Source organism: Rhinopithecus bieti, unplaced genomic scaffold (assembly GCF_001698545.2).
Source record: "Rhinopithecus bieti isolate Rb0 unplaced genomic scaffold, ASM169854v2 scaffold_62034, whole genome shotgun sequence".
Lineage (NCBI taxonomy): Eukaryota > Metazoa > Chordata > Mammalia > Primates > Cercopithecidae > Rhinopithecus > Rhinopithecus bieti.
Genome location: NW_016823752.1, coordinates 870,405 through 881,385, shown reverse-complemented (window position 1 = coordinate 881,385; position 10,981 = coordinate 870,405). Strand labels below are relative to the sequence as shown.

Sequence of the window (10,981 nt, the reverse complement as noted above, 5' to 3'; positions counted from 1 at the left end):
GGGGATGGCGTGTGGGGTGTGGAGGATGGGCCATGAGGGGGTGGGTCCTGGGAAACGGCATGTGGGGTATGAGGGATGGGGCATGGGGTGCAGGAGTGGGGTGTGGGAAAGTGTGTGGGGTGTGGGGGATGGGATGTGGGAAGTGGCATGTGGAGTGCAGGGAATGGGGCATGGAGGTGTTGGGGATGGGGTGTGTGGGGTGGGGGGGATGGGGCATGGAAAGGGCCTGTGGTGTGTGGGGGATGGGGTGAGGGGATGGCATGGGAGGTGGGGCATGGGGATGGCAGGTGTGGCGTGGGGATGGCGAGTGCGGGTGGGGCGTGGGGATGGTGACTGTGGGGTGGGGATGGCGAGTGGGGCTGGGGCCTGGGAATGGTGAGTGGGGTGTGGGGATGGTGAGTACAGGGTGTGGCGTGGGGATGGCGAGTGGGGCATGGGGATGGTGTGTGGGGATGGCGAGTGGAGGGGTGGGCTGTGAGGGACAGTGCCTGGGATGAGGGGCTGCAGCCCTAGCTCACACATGGCCTTACGACCCCAGCCACCTTCCTGCCCCAGGCGGGGTCGCTGAGGCCTCAGGAGGAGAAAACACAGGACATGCTGTGGAAGCCGTGGCCTCACAGAGCTGAGCAGGGACTGCCACTGGTTTTGTCCCCGGGCCCAGTGGAGGCCAACATCACCTCCTTCGCCTCCCACGGCAAGGAGCCAGCCCGCGGGGTGGCTACTGCAGTGCCCCCCAAGGGCTCACGCCAGGCTCCAGGCGTGTGGGTGTCCTAGAAGTGTGGGTGTCCCGGGGGCATGGGTGTCCCGGGGTGTGGGTGTCCCAGGGGCGTGGGTGTCCCAGAGGCATGGGGGTCCTGGGAGCCGGTGTCCCGGGAGTGTGGGTGTCCCGGGAGTGTGGATGTCCTGGGGGCGTGGATGTCGAGGACTGCAGGGACATGGGCCTCCCCTCCCACTCCTGCTGCTGGGGGCACCTCCCCTGAGGACTCTGGGTCCATGAGTTCCCACCTCCTGGATTCTTTGGTGTCCCCGCCTGCATCCTCAGCCTTCTTCCAAACCAGACCGGTTCTCTAGGGACGTCAACATTTGAAACTGATTTTAGAGGAAACAGGCGGTGGCGTTTCTCTCGGCCCCACGTGGCCCGCTAGCGCTCACCTTGCGTCCCTTCTTCCGCGCTCAGGAACCGGTTTAGGCCGCTCCTGCAGAACTCGGGCTCCTGCCCACCGGCCATCTGCGTCCACCTGAGGCCTCGTCCTCCCAGCAAAGGTCGTCCCTCCCGAGCGCGCCTCCTGCGGCCTCTCCAGAGCCCCTCCGCGCGTCCTCTCGGCCCCCGTCGCCTGCTCCCGGGCCTCCCTCTCCCGCCTGCCCCACGGCCGGTCTCCCCTCGCGGGCTGAGGCGGGTTCAGGCAGCTCGGCCGCCCCGGGGGTCACTGCTCATCCACCACCGCGTGGTGCCCACAGCTCACAGCTCCCGGGAGACGGTCCCCTCAGCTGTAAGGCGTCCTGAAGAACGGCCTGCTCGGAGCCGAGCGCACGGGCTTGCCTCGCCCTGGGCGTCCTGGGCCCTCGCCGACCCCGTTTTCCATGGGCAAAGCGGGGGTCCTAGTTGCCTACAAGTGACCGTCGGGGTTACGGAGAGGCCAGGAGCTGCCGCGGGGGGCTCTGCTCTCAGGACCCGCCCCAGGAGGATCCGCGCGAGGTCTGGCGCTCCGAGGGGTCGCAGGGCACAGACGGGCCCCAAGCGGAGGAGGGGGAGGCGGCAGGAGCCCAGGACCGCCCAGAGCCGGCGAGGAAGCCTGGGGCTCGGTGTCGCGGGAGCCGGGCAGGGGCCGCCCCTCGGACCAGGGCGGGGGCCTGGGGAAGGCAGATCTGGCCGCCGGAGACGCGGTGCGGGTGGCGACGAGGGATTTGGATTTCCGCGGGCGGCTGTGCACCGCCAAGGTGGTGTTGGCGTGAGGTTCATGTGGGCCCAGGGGGTGCCCAGCCCCGGGCCGCGCCGCCTTCTCCTCGCCGGTATTAACCCCCAGCCTCACATTTATGCGGGGCGCCCGCGGCCCCCTTCGGCCCAGCTTCCGCGCGTGCCCCTGAGCGCGCCCTCGGGATCAGCCCCTGGAAGCGGAGAGGCCGGGCCGGGAAGGATGAGCGAGGCGGGTGATCGCCCCAGGAGCACCGCAGGGAGGACGCCCAGCCAGGCCTGCGAGCAGCGCCGCTCTCCTCCCCCAGGACGGGCGGGAACCGGCGATGCCCCCGCCGCGTGGGGCACGGCCGCGTGGGGCGGTCTCCGAGGACTGGGCGCGGCAAGCGGTGAGCGTTTCACGGAACTGGCGTTTTTCAGTCTTCATAACCCAGGAGGAAGCCCATGGCGTGCTGCACAGGCGCCGGCGCGCCAACTCGTTCCTGGAGGAGCTGCGGCCGGGCTCCCTGGAGAGGGAGTGCAAGGAGGAGCAATGCTCCTTCGAGGAGGCCCGGGAGATCTTCAAGGACCTGGAGAGGACGGTGAGCCCAGCCTCGGGGCGCCCCGCACCGCTGAGACTGCAGGCGGCGCTGGACCAGGCCGTGTGGGGCCGCCTGCGTCTCTCCGGCTGTGGCTGTGAGCGGCGAACACGCAGCGGCGGCCGCACTGCGCGTCCTGCGGGGGTCGCTTTCCGCCTGGGGTGACTCCGCTTTCCGGGGCGATTCCCCTCCCTCCCCGCTTCCAGGAACACCCTACCAGGCACACGCTCTCCCTACGCGGCCACACCGCGCATGCCAGTTTTCACATCAGAAAACACGATCTGAAAAGCACACTTAGGGTGTCCCCCTTAACTTCCCAAGGGAGGACCGCCAATCCCCTAAGGATCCGGGGCAGCCTGCGCATCACGGATGCGCGGCTCACAGAAGGGACGTGGTGAGAAGCTGGCCTGGGGGAGCTGCTCGCGGCCCACACCACTCCACCAGCGGCACCTCCGCAGGGCACATGCCGGGGAGAAAAAACATTTGGGGACCTGGGACTTTCTCCACCTCACACTCACGGGTCACCTCACACAGGACACCTCACACTCAGGGTGCACTTCAAACTCACAGGTCATTACACCTCACACAGGACGCCTCACACAAGACACCACACAGGGCACACTTCACACTCACGGGTCACCTCACATTTGACACCTCACACAGATCACCTTACTCAGAGGACACTCACACTCACAGGGCACACTTCACATTCGGGACACCTCACACGCAGGGTGCACTTCAAACTCACAGGTCATTACACCTCACACAGATCACCTCACTCTTACAGGACACTTCACACTCACAGACACCTCACTCTCACAGGACACTTCAGACAGGGCACACTTCACACTCACAGGCCACCTCACACAGGTTGTCAAACTCACAGGTCCCTTCACAGTCACCTCACACAGTGCACACTTCACACTCACAGGTCCCCTCACACAGGACACCTCACACAGTCACCTGACACAGTGCACACTTCACACTCACAGGTCCCCTCACACAGTCACCTCACACACAGGGTACACTTCACACTCACAGGTCCCCTCACACAGTCACCTCACACTCACAGGGTGCACTTCACACTCATGGGTCCCATCACACACAGGACACCTCACACTCATCACCTCACACACGTTACATCAAACTCTCAGGTCCCCTCACACAGGACATCTCACACAGTCACCTCTCAAAGGACATTTCACACAGGGCACACTTCACACTCGTAGGTCACCTCACACCGGGCCCATGACTCTCACAGGTCACCACACCTTACACACATCAGCTCACATAGATCTCACCCTCACAGGACATCCACCACACTCACAGGTCACATCACACTCGTAAGATACCTCACCCACAGGTCACCTCACACTCACAAATCACCTCGCTCACACAGATCACCTCACACAGGGGACACTTCATTCTCACAGGTCACCTCACATAGGACATCTCACACTTAGGTCACCTCACACACAGATCACTTCACACAGGGCACACTTCACTCACAGATCACACCTCACCTCCCACTCACAGATCACCTCACTCTCACAGGACACCTCACACTCACAGGACACCTCACTCTCACAGGACACCTCATACAGGGCACACTTCACTCCCACAGGTCACCATACCTCACACAGATCACCTCATACTCACAGATCACTTCATTCTCAAAGGATACCTCACACTCAGGGCACACTTCACACTCACAAGTCACCTCACACAAGGCACCCTTCACACTCACAGGTCACCACACCTCACACAGATCATCTCACTCTCACAGGACACCTCACTCTCACAGGACCCCTCACACTCAGATTATCTCACACTCAGGTCGCCACACCTCACACTCATAGGATGTCTCACGCAGGATGCCTCACAGTCACAGAGAACCACATCTCATATGCACAAGACACCTCACACTCACAGGGCACCTCATGCTCACAGGAAGCCTCACACTTACAGGAAGTCCAGCTGTCTGAGACAAAGGCTAACATGACCCTTTCCGGGCAAATTGAGGGTGGTCGTGCCTAGCTTTTTTTTTTTTTTTTTTTTTGAGACGGAGTCTCGCTCTGTCGCCCAGGCTGGAGTGCAGTGGCACGATCTCGGCTCACTGCAAGCTCCGCCTCCTGGGTTCACGCCATTCTCCTGCCTCAGCCTCCCGAGTAGCTGGGACTACAGGCGCCTGCCACCATGGCCGGCTAGTTTTTTTGTATTTTTTAGTAGAGACGGGGTTTCACCGTGTTAGCCAGGATGGTCTCGATCTCCTGACCTCGTGATCCGCCCGTCTCGGCCTCCCAAAGTGCTGGGATTACAGGCTTGAGCCACTGCGCCCGGCCCATGCCTAGCATTTTTATCCACCTAGTTTTCAAAGCATTTCTCATCTGTTGTATTCTCACAGCACCCTGTGAGTTTAAGTTCAGGTGGCCAACAGTTTCTTCAGCAATCACTTTTTTCTGTGGAGTGCTTTTGCTGTTTGTGGAAGATTTTGCATCTGCTACTGCACCCTCTCCCGGTGTCAGCCCGTGTGTGTGGCCACCCTGTCAGAGGTGGAGCTGTGGCTCAGAGCCTGTGTACCTCCTCCCAGGTCCACAGCTCAGCGACAGAAGAGTCAGGGCTGAACCTCGGGTGTTCTGACTTGGGAGCAGGAAATGTGTGGTCACCCATAGTTTCCGATGTCCTGGGCAGGGGCCAAGATTTGAAGAAATCTGCCTCAGCTCCGCAGGAAAGTCTGGCTTCCGGAGCCCACCCCGCCAGGCCCAGGTCCACGTCCCCCAACCCCAGCTCGTGGTTCGTCCAGTGCTTACCATCGGGTGCGCTGGTGAAGGTGCGTCTCACGAGGCTTTCTCTTTTGTTCCCTCAGAAGCTGTTCTGGATTTCTTACAGTGGTGAGTAGATGGTCGCCACCCATCCTGCCTGCAACCCTTCTCCTCAGCGTACTGACGCCAGCCCATTCCACAGATGGGGACCAGTGTGCCTCAAATCCGTGCCAGAATGGGGGCTCCTGCAAGGACCAGCTCCAGTCCTATATCTGCTTCTGCCTCCCTTCCTTTGAGGGCCGGAACTGTGAGAAGAGTGAGGCCCCACTTTGGGTCCCATATTTGCAGAGGGCCCTGGGGAGCTGGTAGCGGTGGCCTGGCCAACCGGGTTGCAGGGTGCACAACCTGCTGGGGTGTGTGGACCGGGCATTCTGGGCTCAGCCCCAGTTGGAAGTTGGTCTAGGTGACCTTGAAGTCCCTTCCAGTCTGAGGTCTTTGACAGGGACCCAAGGTTCTAATTCTCAGGCTCAGTGGCCCCTTGGGCTCCCGGCCCTGGGCAATTCTCAGCCCTCGAGATGGCCCAGCTGAGAGTCCCTGTGTTCCTGTCCCACTTCCACGTCCCACCAGGCAGCACCGCTTGGTAAACTTCCCCTTCTCTACTTTCCATGACAAAGGTTTGAGGTGTTTTTTTTTTTTTAACCATCTGAATATTAAATTATTGCAAAGTTTGAGGCCCCCAACCTCCCTTAGGTTCAGTAATTCACTGGAAGGACTCATAGAACCCACTGAAGTGGATACACTCACATTACCATTTATTACAGCGAAGGAAGCTGACTTAAGTCTGCAGAGGGACTGGGCACAAACTTCCATTGTCCTCTCCCTGTGGGGTGATGTGGACAGTTCCTACTTCTCCCAGAAAGACGTGCGATGAGGCGTGGGAAGTACTGCCAACTTGGGAAGCTCTATGAGCCCCGGTGTCTAGAGGTTTTTTCAGGGTTCATAGACCCAGCTGACCACCCACGTGGCTGACCTCAGTCTCAGCCCCTCCAGAGGCCAAGCCAATAGTGTGGCCCAAGGCCCTGCCATCATCACATTGTCAGCTAGACCATCCAGCATGGCCCAAGGCCCGGGTAAACACCAACGTTCCCTCAGGGCTTAGCGATCACTTCCCAGGAGACAAGGCAAAGGCTACCCTTTCTCTGGGAAGAGCAGTTCATCCTTGACCACCCAAGACCACATTCTTACACTGAACGAGCTCTCCGGCACAGCAGCCACTTTCTTCTCGAAGTAGAAGAGAGCCTGGCAAGGTGGGGTAGGCTGAAGAGAGAGGCTTCCTGCTGGTCATCTGGGTCCGGAATGCCTGGGGATCTCTGCTCAGCCCTGGTGCCCAGCAGCCCTGGTGTGCATCCTGCAGGGCAGGCCTTCCCGCCGGAGTCCTGGACTTACTCAGGGCCACTGCCCTTGCCCACGTCAACCACAGTCGGGCTGCCGGTTCTGCTGTTTCTGTCCAAGCCCATGGCCAGTGCTGGGACTGACTGTCCCCAGGCGGGCTCACGGTGGCATGAGGGCAGCTTGGAGAACTGTCTCAGCGCTCTGGTCCTCTCGTCAGTTGAGTCTCTGATTGGAAGTCCCTTGGACACTTTTACCATCCCTAAGGGACTTTCACTTTCCCCCAGGCTCCCCTCAGCTTCCCATCAGCTGCTCGGAAGAGTGGTCACCCTGGAGGCCCCTGCCCACCAGCCAGGCACCCCCCAAATGCAACTGCAGCCAGCACTGCCCCCGACTGGCAAGGCTGTTCAGACATGTGACTCCTCTGATCCAAGCCTTGTCCTTTGGATCAGTCCATGGAGCAGGCGGTGCCAAGCTCAGGCTTTGTCGCCCACAGCTCAGTGCCACCTTCCAGGCAGAACGCCGCTGCTGATTTAGGGCACGGCCTCCCCCGGGGCTGGCTCTCACTGACCTTAAGAGGCCCCTCTCAGGGTATCCCCTTCCTGTCCCCAGACAAGGACGACCAGCTGATCTGTGTGAACGAGAACGGCGGCTGTGAGCAGTACTGCAGTGACCACACGGGTGCCAAGCGCTCCTGTTGGTGCCACGAGGGGTACTCGCTGCTGGCGGACGGGGTGTCCTGCATGCCCACAGGTGACCAGGCTTCATGTCCCAGTCCCAGATGACACCAGTCCCTGTCCCACTACGGATTCTCTTACTGGACAAAAGATGGGTGGGGGTGGCTTCACATCTGAGCACCAACCATGTGCTGACCAACCGTGAGGCAGGATCTGGGCACCAAGGGTGGCACAGGCCAGAGCGACAGTGACTAGAATGGGCACCCTGGGGGCAGTCCCTGAATGGTCTCAGGTCCCCTACCCATGCTAGGCAGACCAGGGGAGCCAAGCAAGGCTCTATCTCACGTCCAACTCCCACTCGCAGGACCTCCACTGGGGTTTGTGAATCTACCTTGGCACAGCCAATGTCTGTACTGACTGCTGCCCGCTCTGAATTCCAAAACCTGTAAAGGCTCCTGGGAAAATGGGATGTTTCTCCAAACCAGCCTGGAATAAATGGGCTGCACTTCCAAAGGCAGGGACACCCCATGCCCACTGTGTCTCAAAGAGGTGGACATGCCCACCCTGGCCACACAGCCTGGGACTCAGCCCGCCACCTCCTCAGGTTTTCTTTCTGGCCCAAGACCTTGATTGGATCAGATCAAAACTAAGCGTGGGATCAAAACAACACAGTTGTTTGTGACGTTGATTCATCTTTAGGTAGAATTTCATTCACCTTTTACTAAAGTCAAGCAACACATCTTCCTCCTGAAAAGTGAGCAGAGTGCGGTATTGAGACGTAAGCCCTCCATTTCCTCCAAAACCAACCCTGACCATTGTCTCCTCAGCTAGCCACTTCTGCAAGGGCCTCTCATGGCCCAGCCCCACCAGTCAGGCCCAGCCGAGGCCCTGCCTTCCACCATCCCTGGGCCCTGGCAGCTCCTGCTCCTGGGGGCCTCCCATAGCCTCGGCCTCAAGGCCTCTCAGAGGATGGGTGTTTCTGAATCTTTCCTAGTGGCTCGTTCATGCCTCACAAATTTCTGCGTCTTTCTGACTTTTGTTTTACACAGTTGAGCATCCATGTGGAAAAATACCTATTCTGGAAAAAAGAAACACCAGCAAACCCCAAGGCCGGATTGTCGGGGGCACGGTGTGCCCCAAAGGAGAGTGTCCATGGCAGGTAAGGCTTCCCTTGGCTTCAGGATTCCAAGCCCTGAGGGTCTTGGAGCCTTTTGAATGTGAGCTGAACAACAGCTCTGGAAGGGAAAATGGGCAGGTTAGCCCCAAACCCACCAGGCTCCCATTCAGCCCACCTAGAACCTCCAGCTCGCTGCACCCCCATGCTTTTAGTGGGGCAAGGAAGGAGAAAAGAAGACGCACTCGCTGAGGGTCTACCCTGTGCAGAGAACCCTGCGAGATGCCCCTCCCAAGTTGTCACGTTGTCCTCACTGTTACTCTGAGGTGGGATCTTTGCCTGATCTTTGCAAAATCAGGAGCATTGGATCAAAGCTATGTGAAGATCCCGTGAGGTGAACAGTGAAATCTCATAGCGACGTTTGTATTGTTGGGCTGTGCCCAAGAGCACGTCTCGGCTAGAGAGGGGCACAGCCTCCCAGAGCCAGGTTTGAGCAGCTTTGCCTGCGAGGGATCTGCAAAGACCCCAGGATGTCAGAAACAAATTGTGCAATGCCAGAGGTCCCTTGGCATGCCTGGGAGGGCGAGTCATCAGAGAAACAATGACAGTAATGTGATTCCACGCCTCCTGTGCCCCGCCCAGGTCCTGTTGTTGGTGAATGGAGCTCAGCTGTGTGGAGGGACCCTGATAAACACCCTCTGGGTGGTCTCTGCGGCCCACTGTTTCGACAAAATCAAGAGCTGGAGGAACTTGACCGCGGTGCTGGGTAGGTGCTGCTCTCCCCTGTCTGACGACGGTGCTGGGTAGGTGCCGCTCTCCCCTGTGTGACCGCAGTGCTGGGTAGGTGCCACTCTCCCCTGTCTGACGACGGTGCTGGGTAGGTACCGCTCTCCCGTCTGACTGCTGTGCTGGTTACGCACCACTCTCCTATCTGACGACGGTGCTGGGTAGGCGCCGCTCTCCCCTGTCTGACCATGGCTCTCAGTGTCTCAGGGGCCACAGCTCTGGGCTTCGTGCTGTCACTTCCACAGACAGACAGACGTCTCCAAAAGGGAAGCAACCGTGCTGGGCATGACTGCTGTGGCCACCGTCCTCTCAGCCACTTTCCCATGCCCAAATAAAATGGTAAAAGACGGGGGTTCTGCCCATCCTGCCTCACTTGGCCAAGAGCCCATAGGAGGATGCGACTCCAGGGCTTCGTGGAACCACTGGGTGGCAGGGACTGTGCTCACTGGGTTTACAGGTGAGATGAGCACTCCCAGGAGGGCACTTGGCTGGGAAGAACTGTGGAGAATCAGGGCACGCCCTGTCCCCCCAGCTGCCAGGGCACAGCACCCCTTCCCCACCTCAACACCCAGGCCCCAGATTCACTCCAGTTCACACGTCCCCACATGAGCCACAGGCTGCCACCTGCGGCAGGCCGGCCAGGTCACCTTGGGGTTGGATGCAGGCCTCCCTCACCCCAAAAGGAGACTGCAGCCCCTGCAGACCTAGAAATGGCCACAGCCCATCCCCATGCACCAGGGGGCGAGGCGGCAGGTAGTGGGATGGGCCTGAGCAGGGCTCCCTCCTTCCAGGCGAGCACGACCTCAGCGAGCACGAAGGGGACGAGCAGAGCCGGCGGGTGGCACAGGTCATCATCCCCAGCACGTATGTCCCGGGCACCACCAACCACGACATCGCGCTGCTCCGCCTGCAGCGGCCCGTGGTCCTCACTGACCATGTGGTGCCCCTCTGCCTGCCCGAACGGACATTCTCCGAGAGGACGCTGGCCTTTGTGCGCTTCTCGTTGGTCTGTGGCTGGGGTCAAGCTGCTGGGACCCGTGGGTGCCACAGCCCTGGAGGCTCATGGCCCCTCAGTGTCATGGCCCTCAGTGTGCCCCGGCTGATGACCCAGGACTGCCTGCAGCAGTCACGGAAGGTGGACGCCTCCCCGAATATCACGGAATACATGTTCTGTGCCGGCTACTCGGACGGCAGCAAGGACTCCTGCAAGGGGGACAGTGGAGGCCCACACGCCACCCGCTACCGGGGCACGTGGTACCTGACAGGCGTCGTCAGCTGGGGCCAGGGCTGCGCGGCCGTGGGCCACTTTGGGGTGTACACCAGGGTCTCCCAGTACATCGAGTGGCTGCAAAAGCTCATGCGCTCGGAGCCACACCCAGGCGTCCTCCTGCGAGCCCCATTTCCCTAGCCTAGCAGCCCTGCCCCCTGGAGAGAAAGCCAAGGCTATGTGGAACTGTCCTGGCATGAAATCCCATCAATTCTTCCGCAGTTCATGGGGTAGAGGAGGGCATGGGAGGGAGGGAGAGGTGGGGAGGGAGACAGAGACAGAAACAGAGAGACAAAGAGACAGAGAGAGACTGAGGGAGAGATTCTGAGGACATGGAGAGAGACTCAAAGAGACTCCAAGATTCAAAGAGACTAATAGAGACACAGAGAAGGAATAGAAAAGATGAGATGCAGAGGCAGACAGCGCTGGACAGAGGGGCAGGGGAATGCCGCGGTTGTCCTGGAGGCAGACAGCCCAGCTGAGCCTACTTATCTCC

General features: G+C 60.0%; 1 protein-coding gene across 5 annotated transcripts; it reads left to right on the top strand.

Annotated features, from left to right (window-relative positions):
- The first annotated feature begins 1,449 nt into the window (after positions 1-1,449).
- On the top strand, positions 1,450-10,745 carry F7 (coagulation factor VII). Of its 5 annotated transcripts, none has more exons than XM_017861777.1 (7): positions 1,861-2,493; positions 5,081-5,381; positions 5,455-5,568; positions 7,254-7,394; positions 8,368-8,477; positions 9,075-9,198; positions 10,010-10,745. In XM_017861777.1, the coding sequence occupies exons 1-7, from the start codon at positions 2,239-2,241 to the stop codon at positions 10,624-10,626; spliced, it is 1,662 nt and encodes a 553-aa protein (XP_017717266.1). In that variant the 5' UTR covers positions 1,861-2,238; the 3' UTR covers positions 10,627-10,745. The 5 variants fall into 5 exon arrangements, with proteins under 5 accessions (XP_017717267.1, XP_017717266.1, XP_017717270.1 ...); XM_017861780.1 differs by having other exon boundaries at positions 1,873-2,493; positions 5,357-5,381; positions 10,010-10,744; XM_017861779.1 differs by having other exon boundaries at positions 2,260-2,493; positions 5,182-5,381; positions 10,010-10,744.
- Positions 10,746-10,981: the final 236 nt, after the last annotated feature.

Bases quoted from the DNA above. Each gene is read 5' to 3' on its own strand.
- F7 (XM_017861777.1), top strand. From the start codon at position 2,239: ATGCCCCCGCCGCGTGGGGCACGGCCGCGTGGGGCGGTCTCCGAGGAC. The intron at 5,569-7,253 runs GTGAGGCCCCAC...TCCTGTCCCCAG, and splicing joins GGGCCGGAACTGTGAGAAGA to ACAAGGACGACCAGCTGATC. The intron at 9,199-10,009 runs GTAGGTGCTGCT...CCCTCCTTCCAG, and splicing joins GAACTTGACCGCGGTGCTGG to GCGAGCACGACCTCAGCGAG.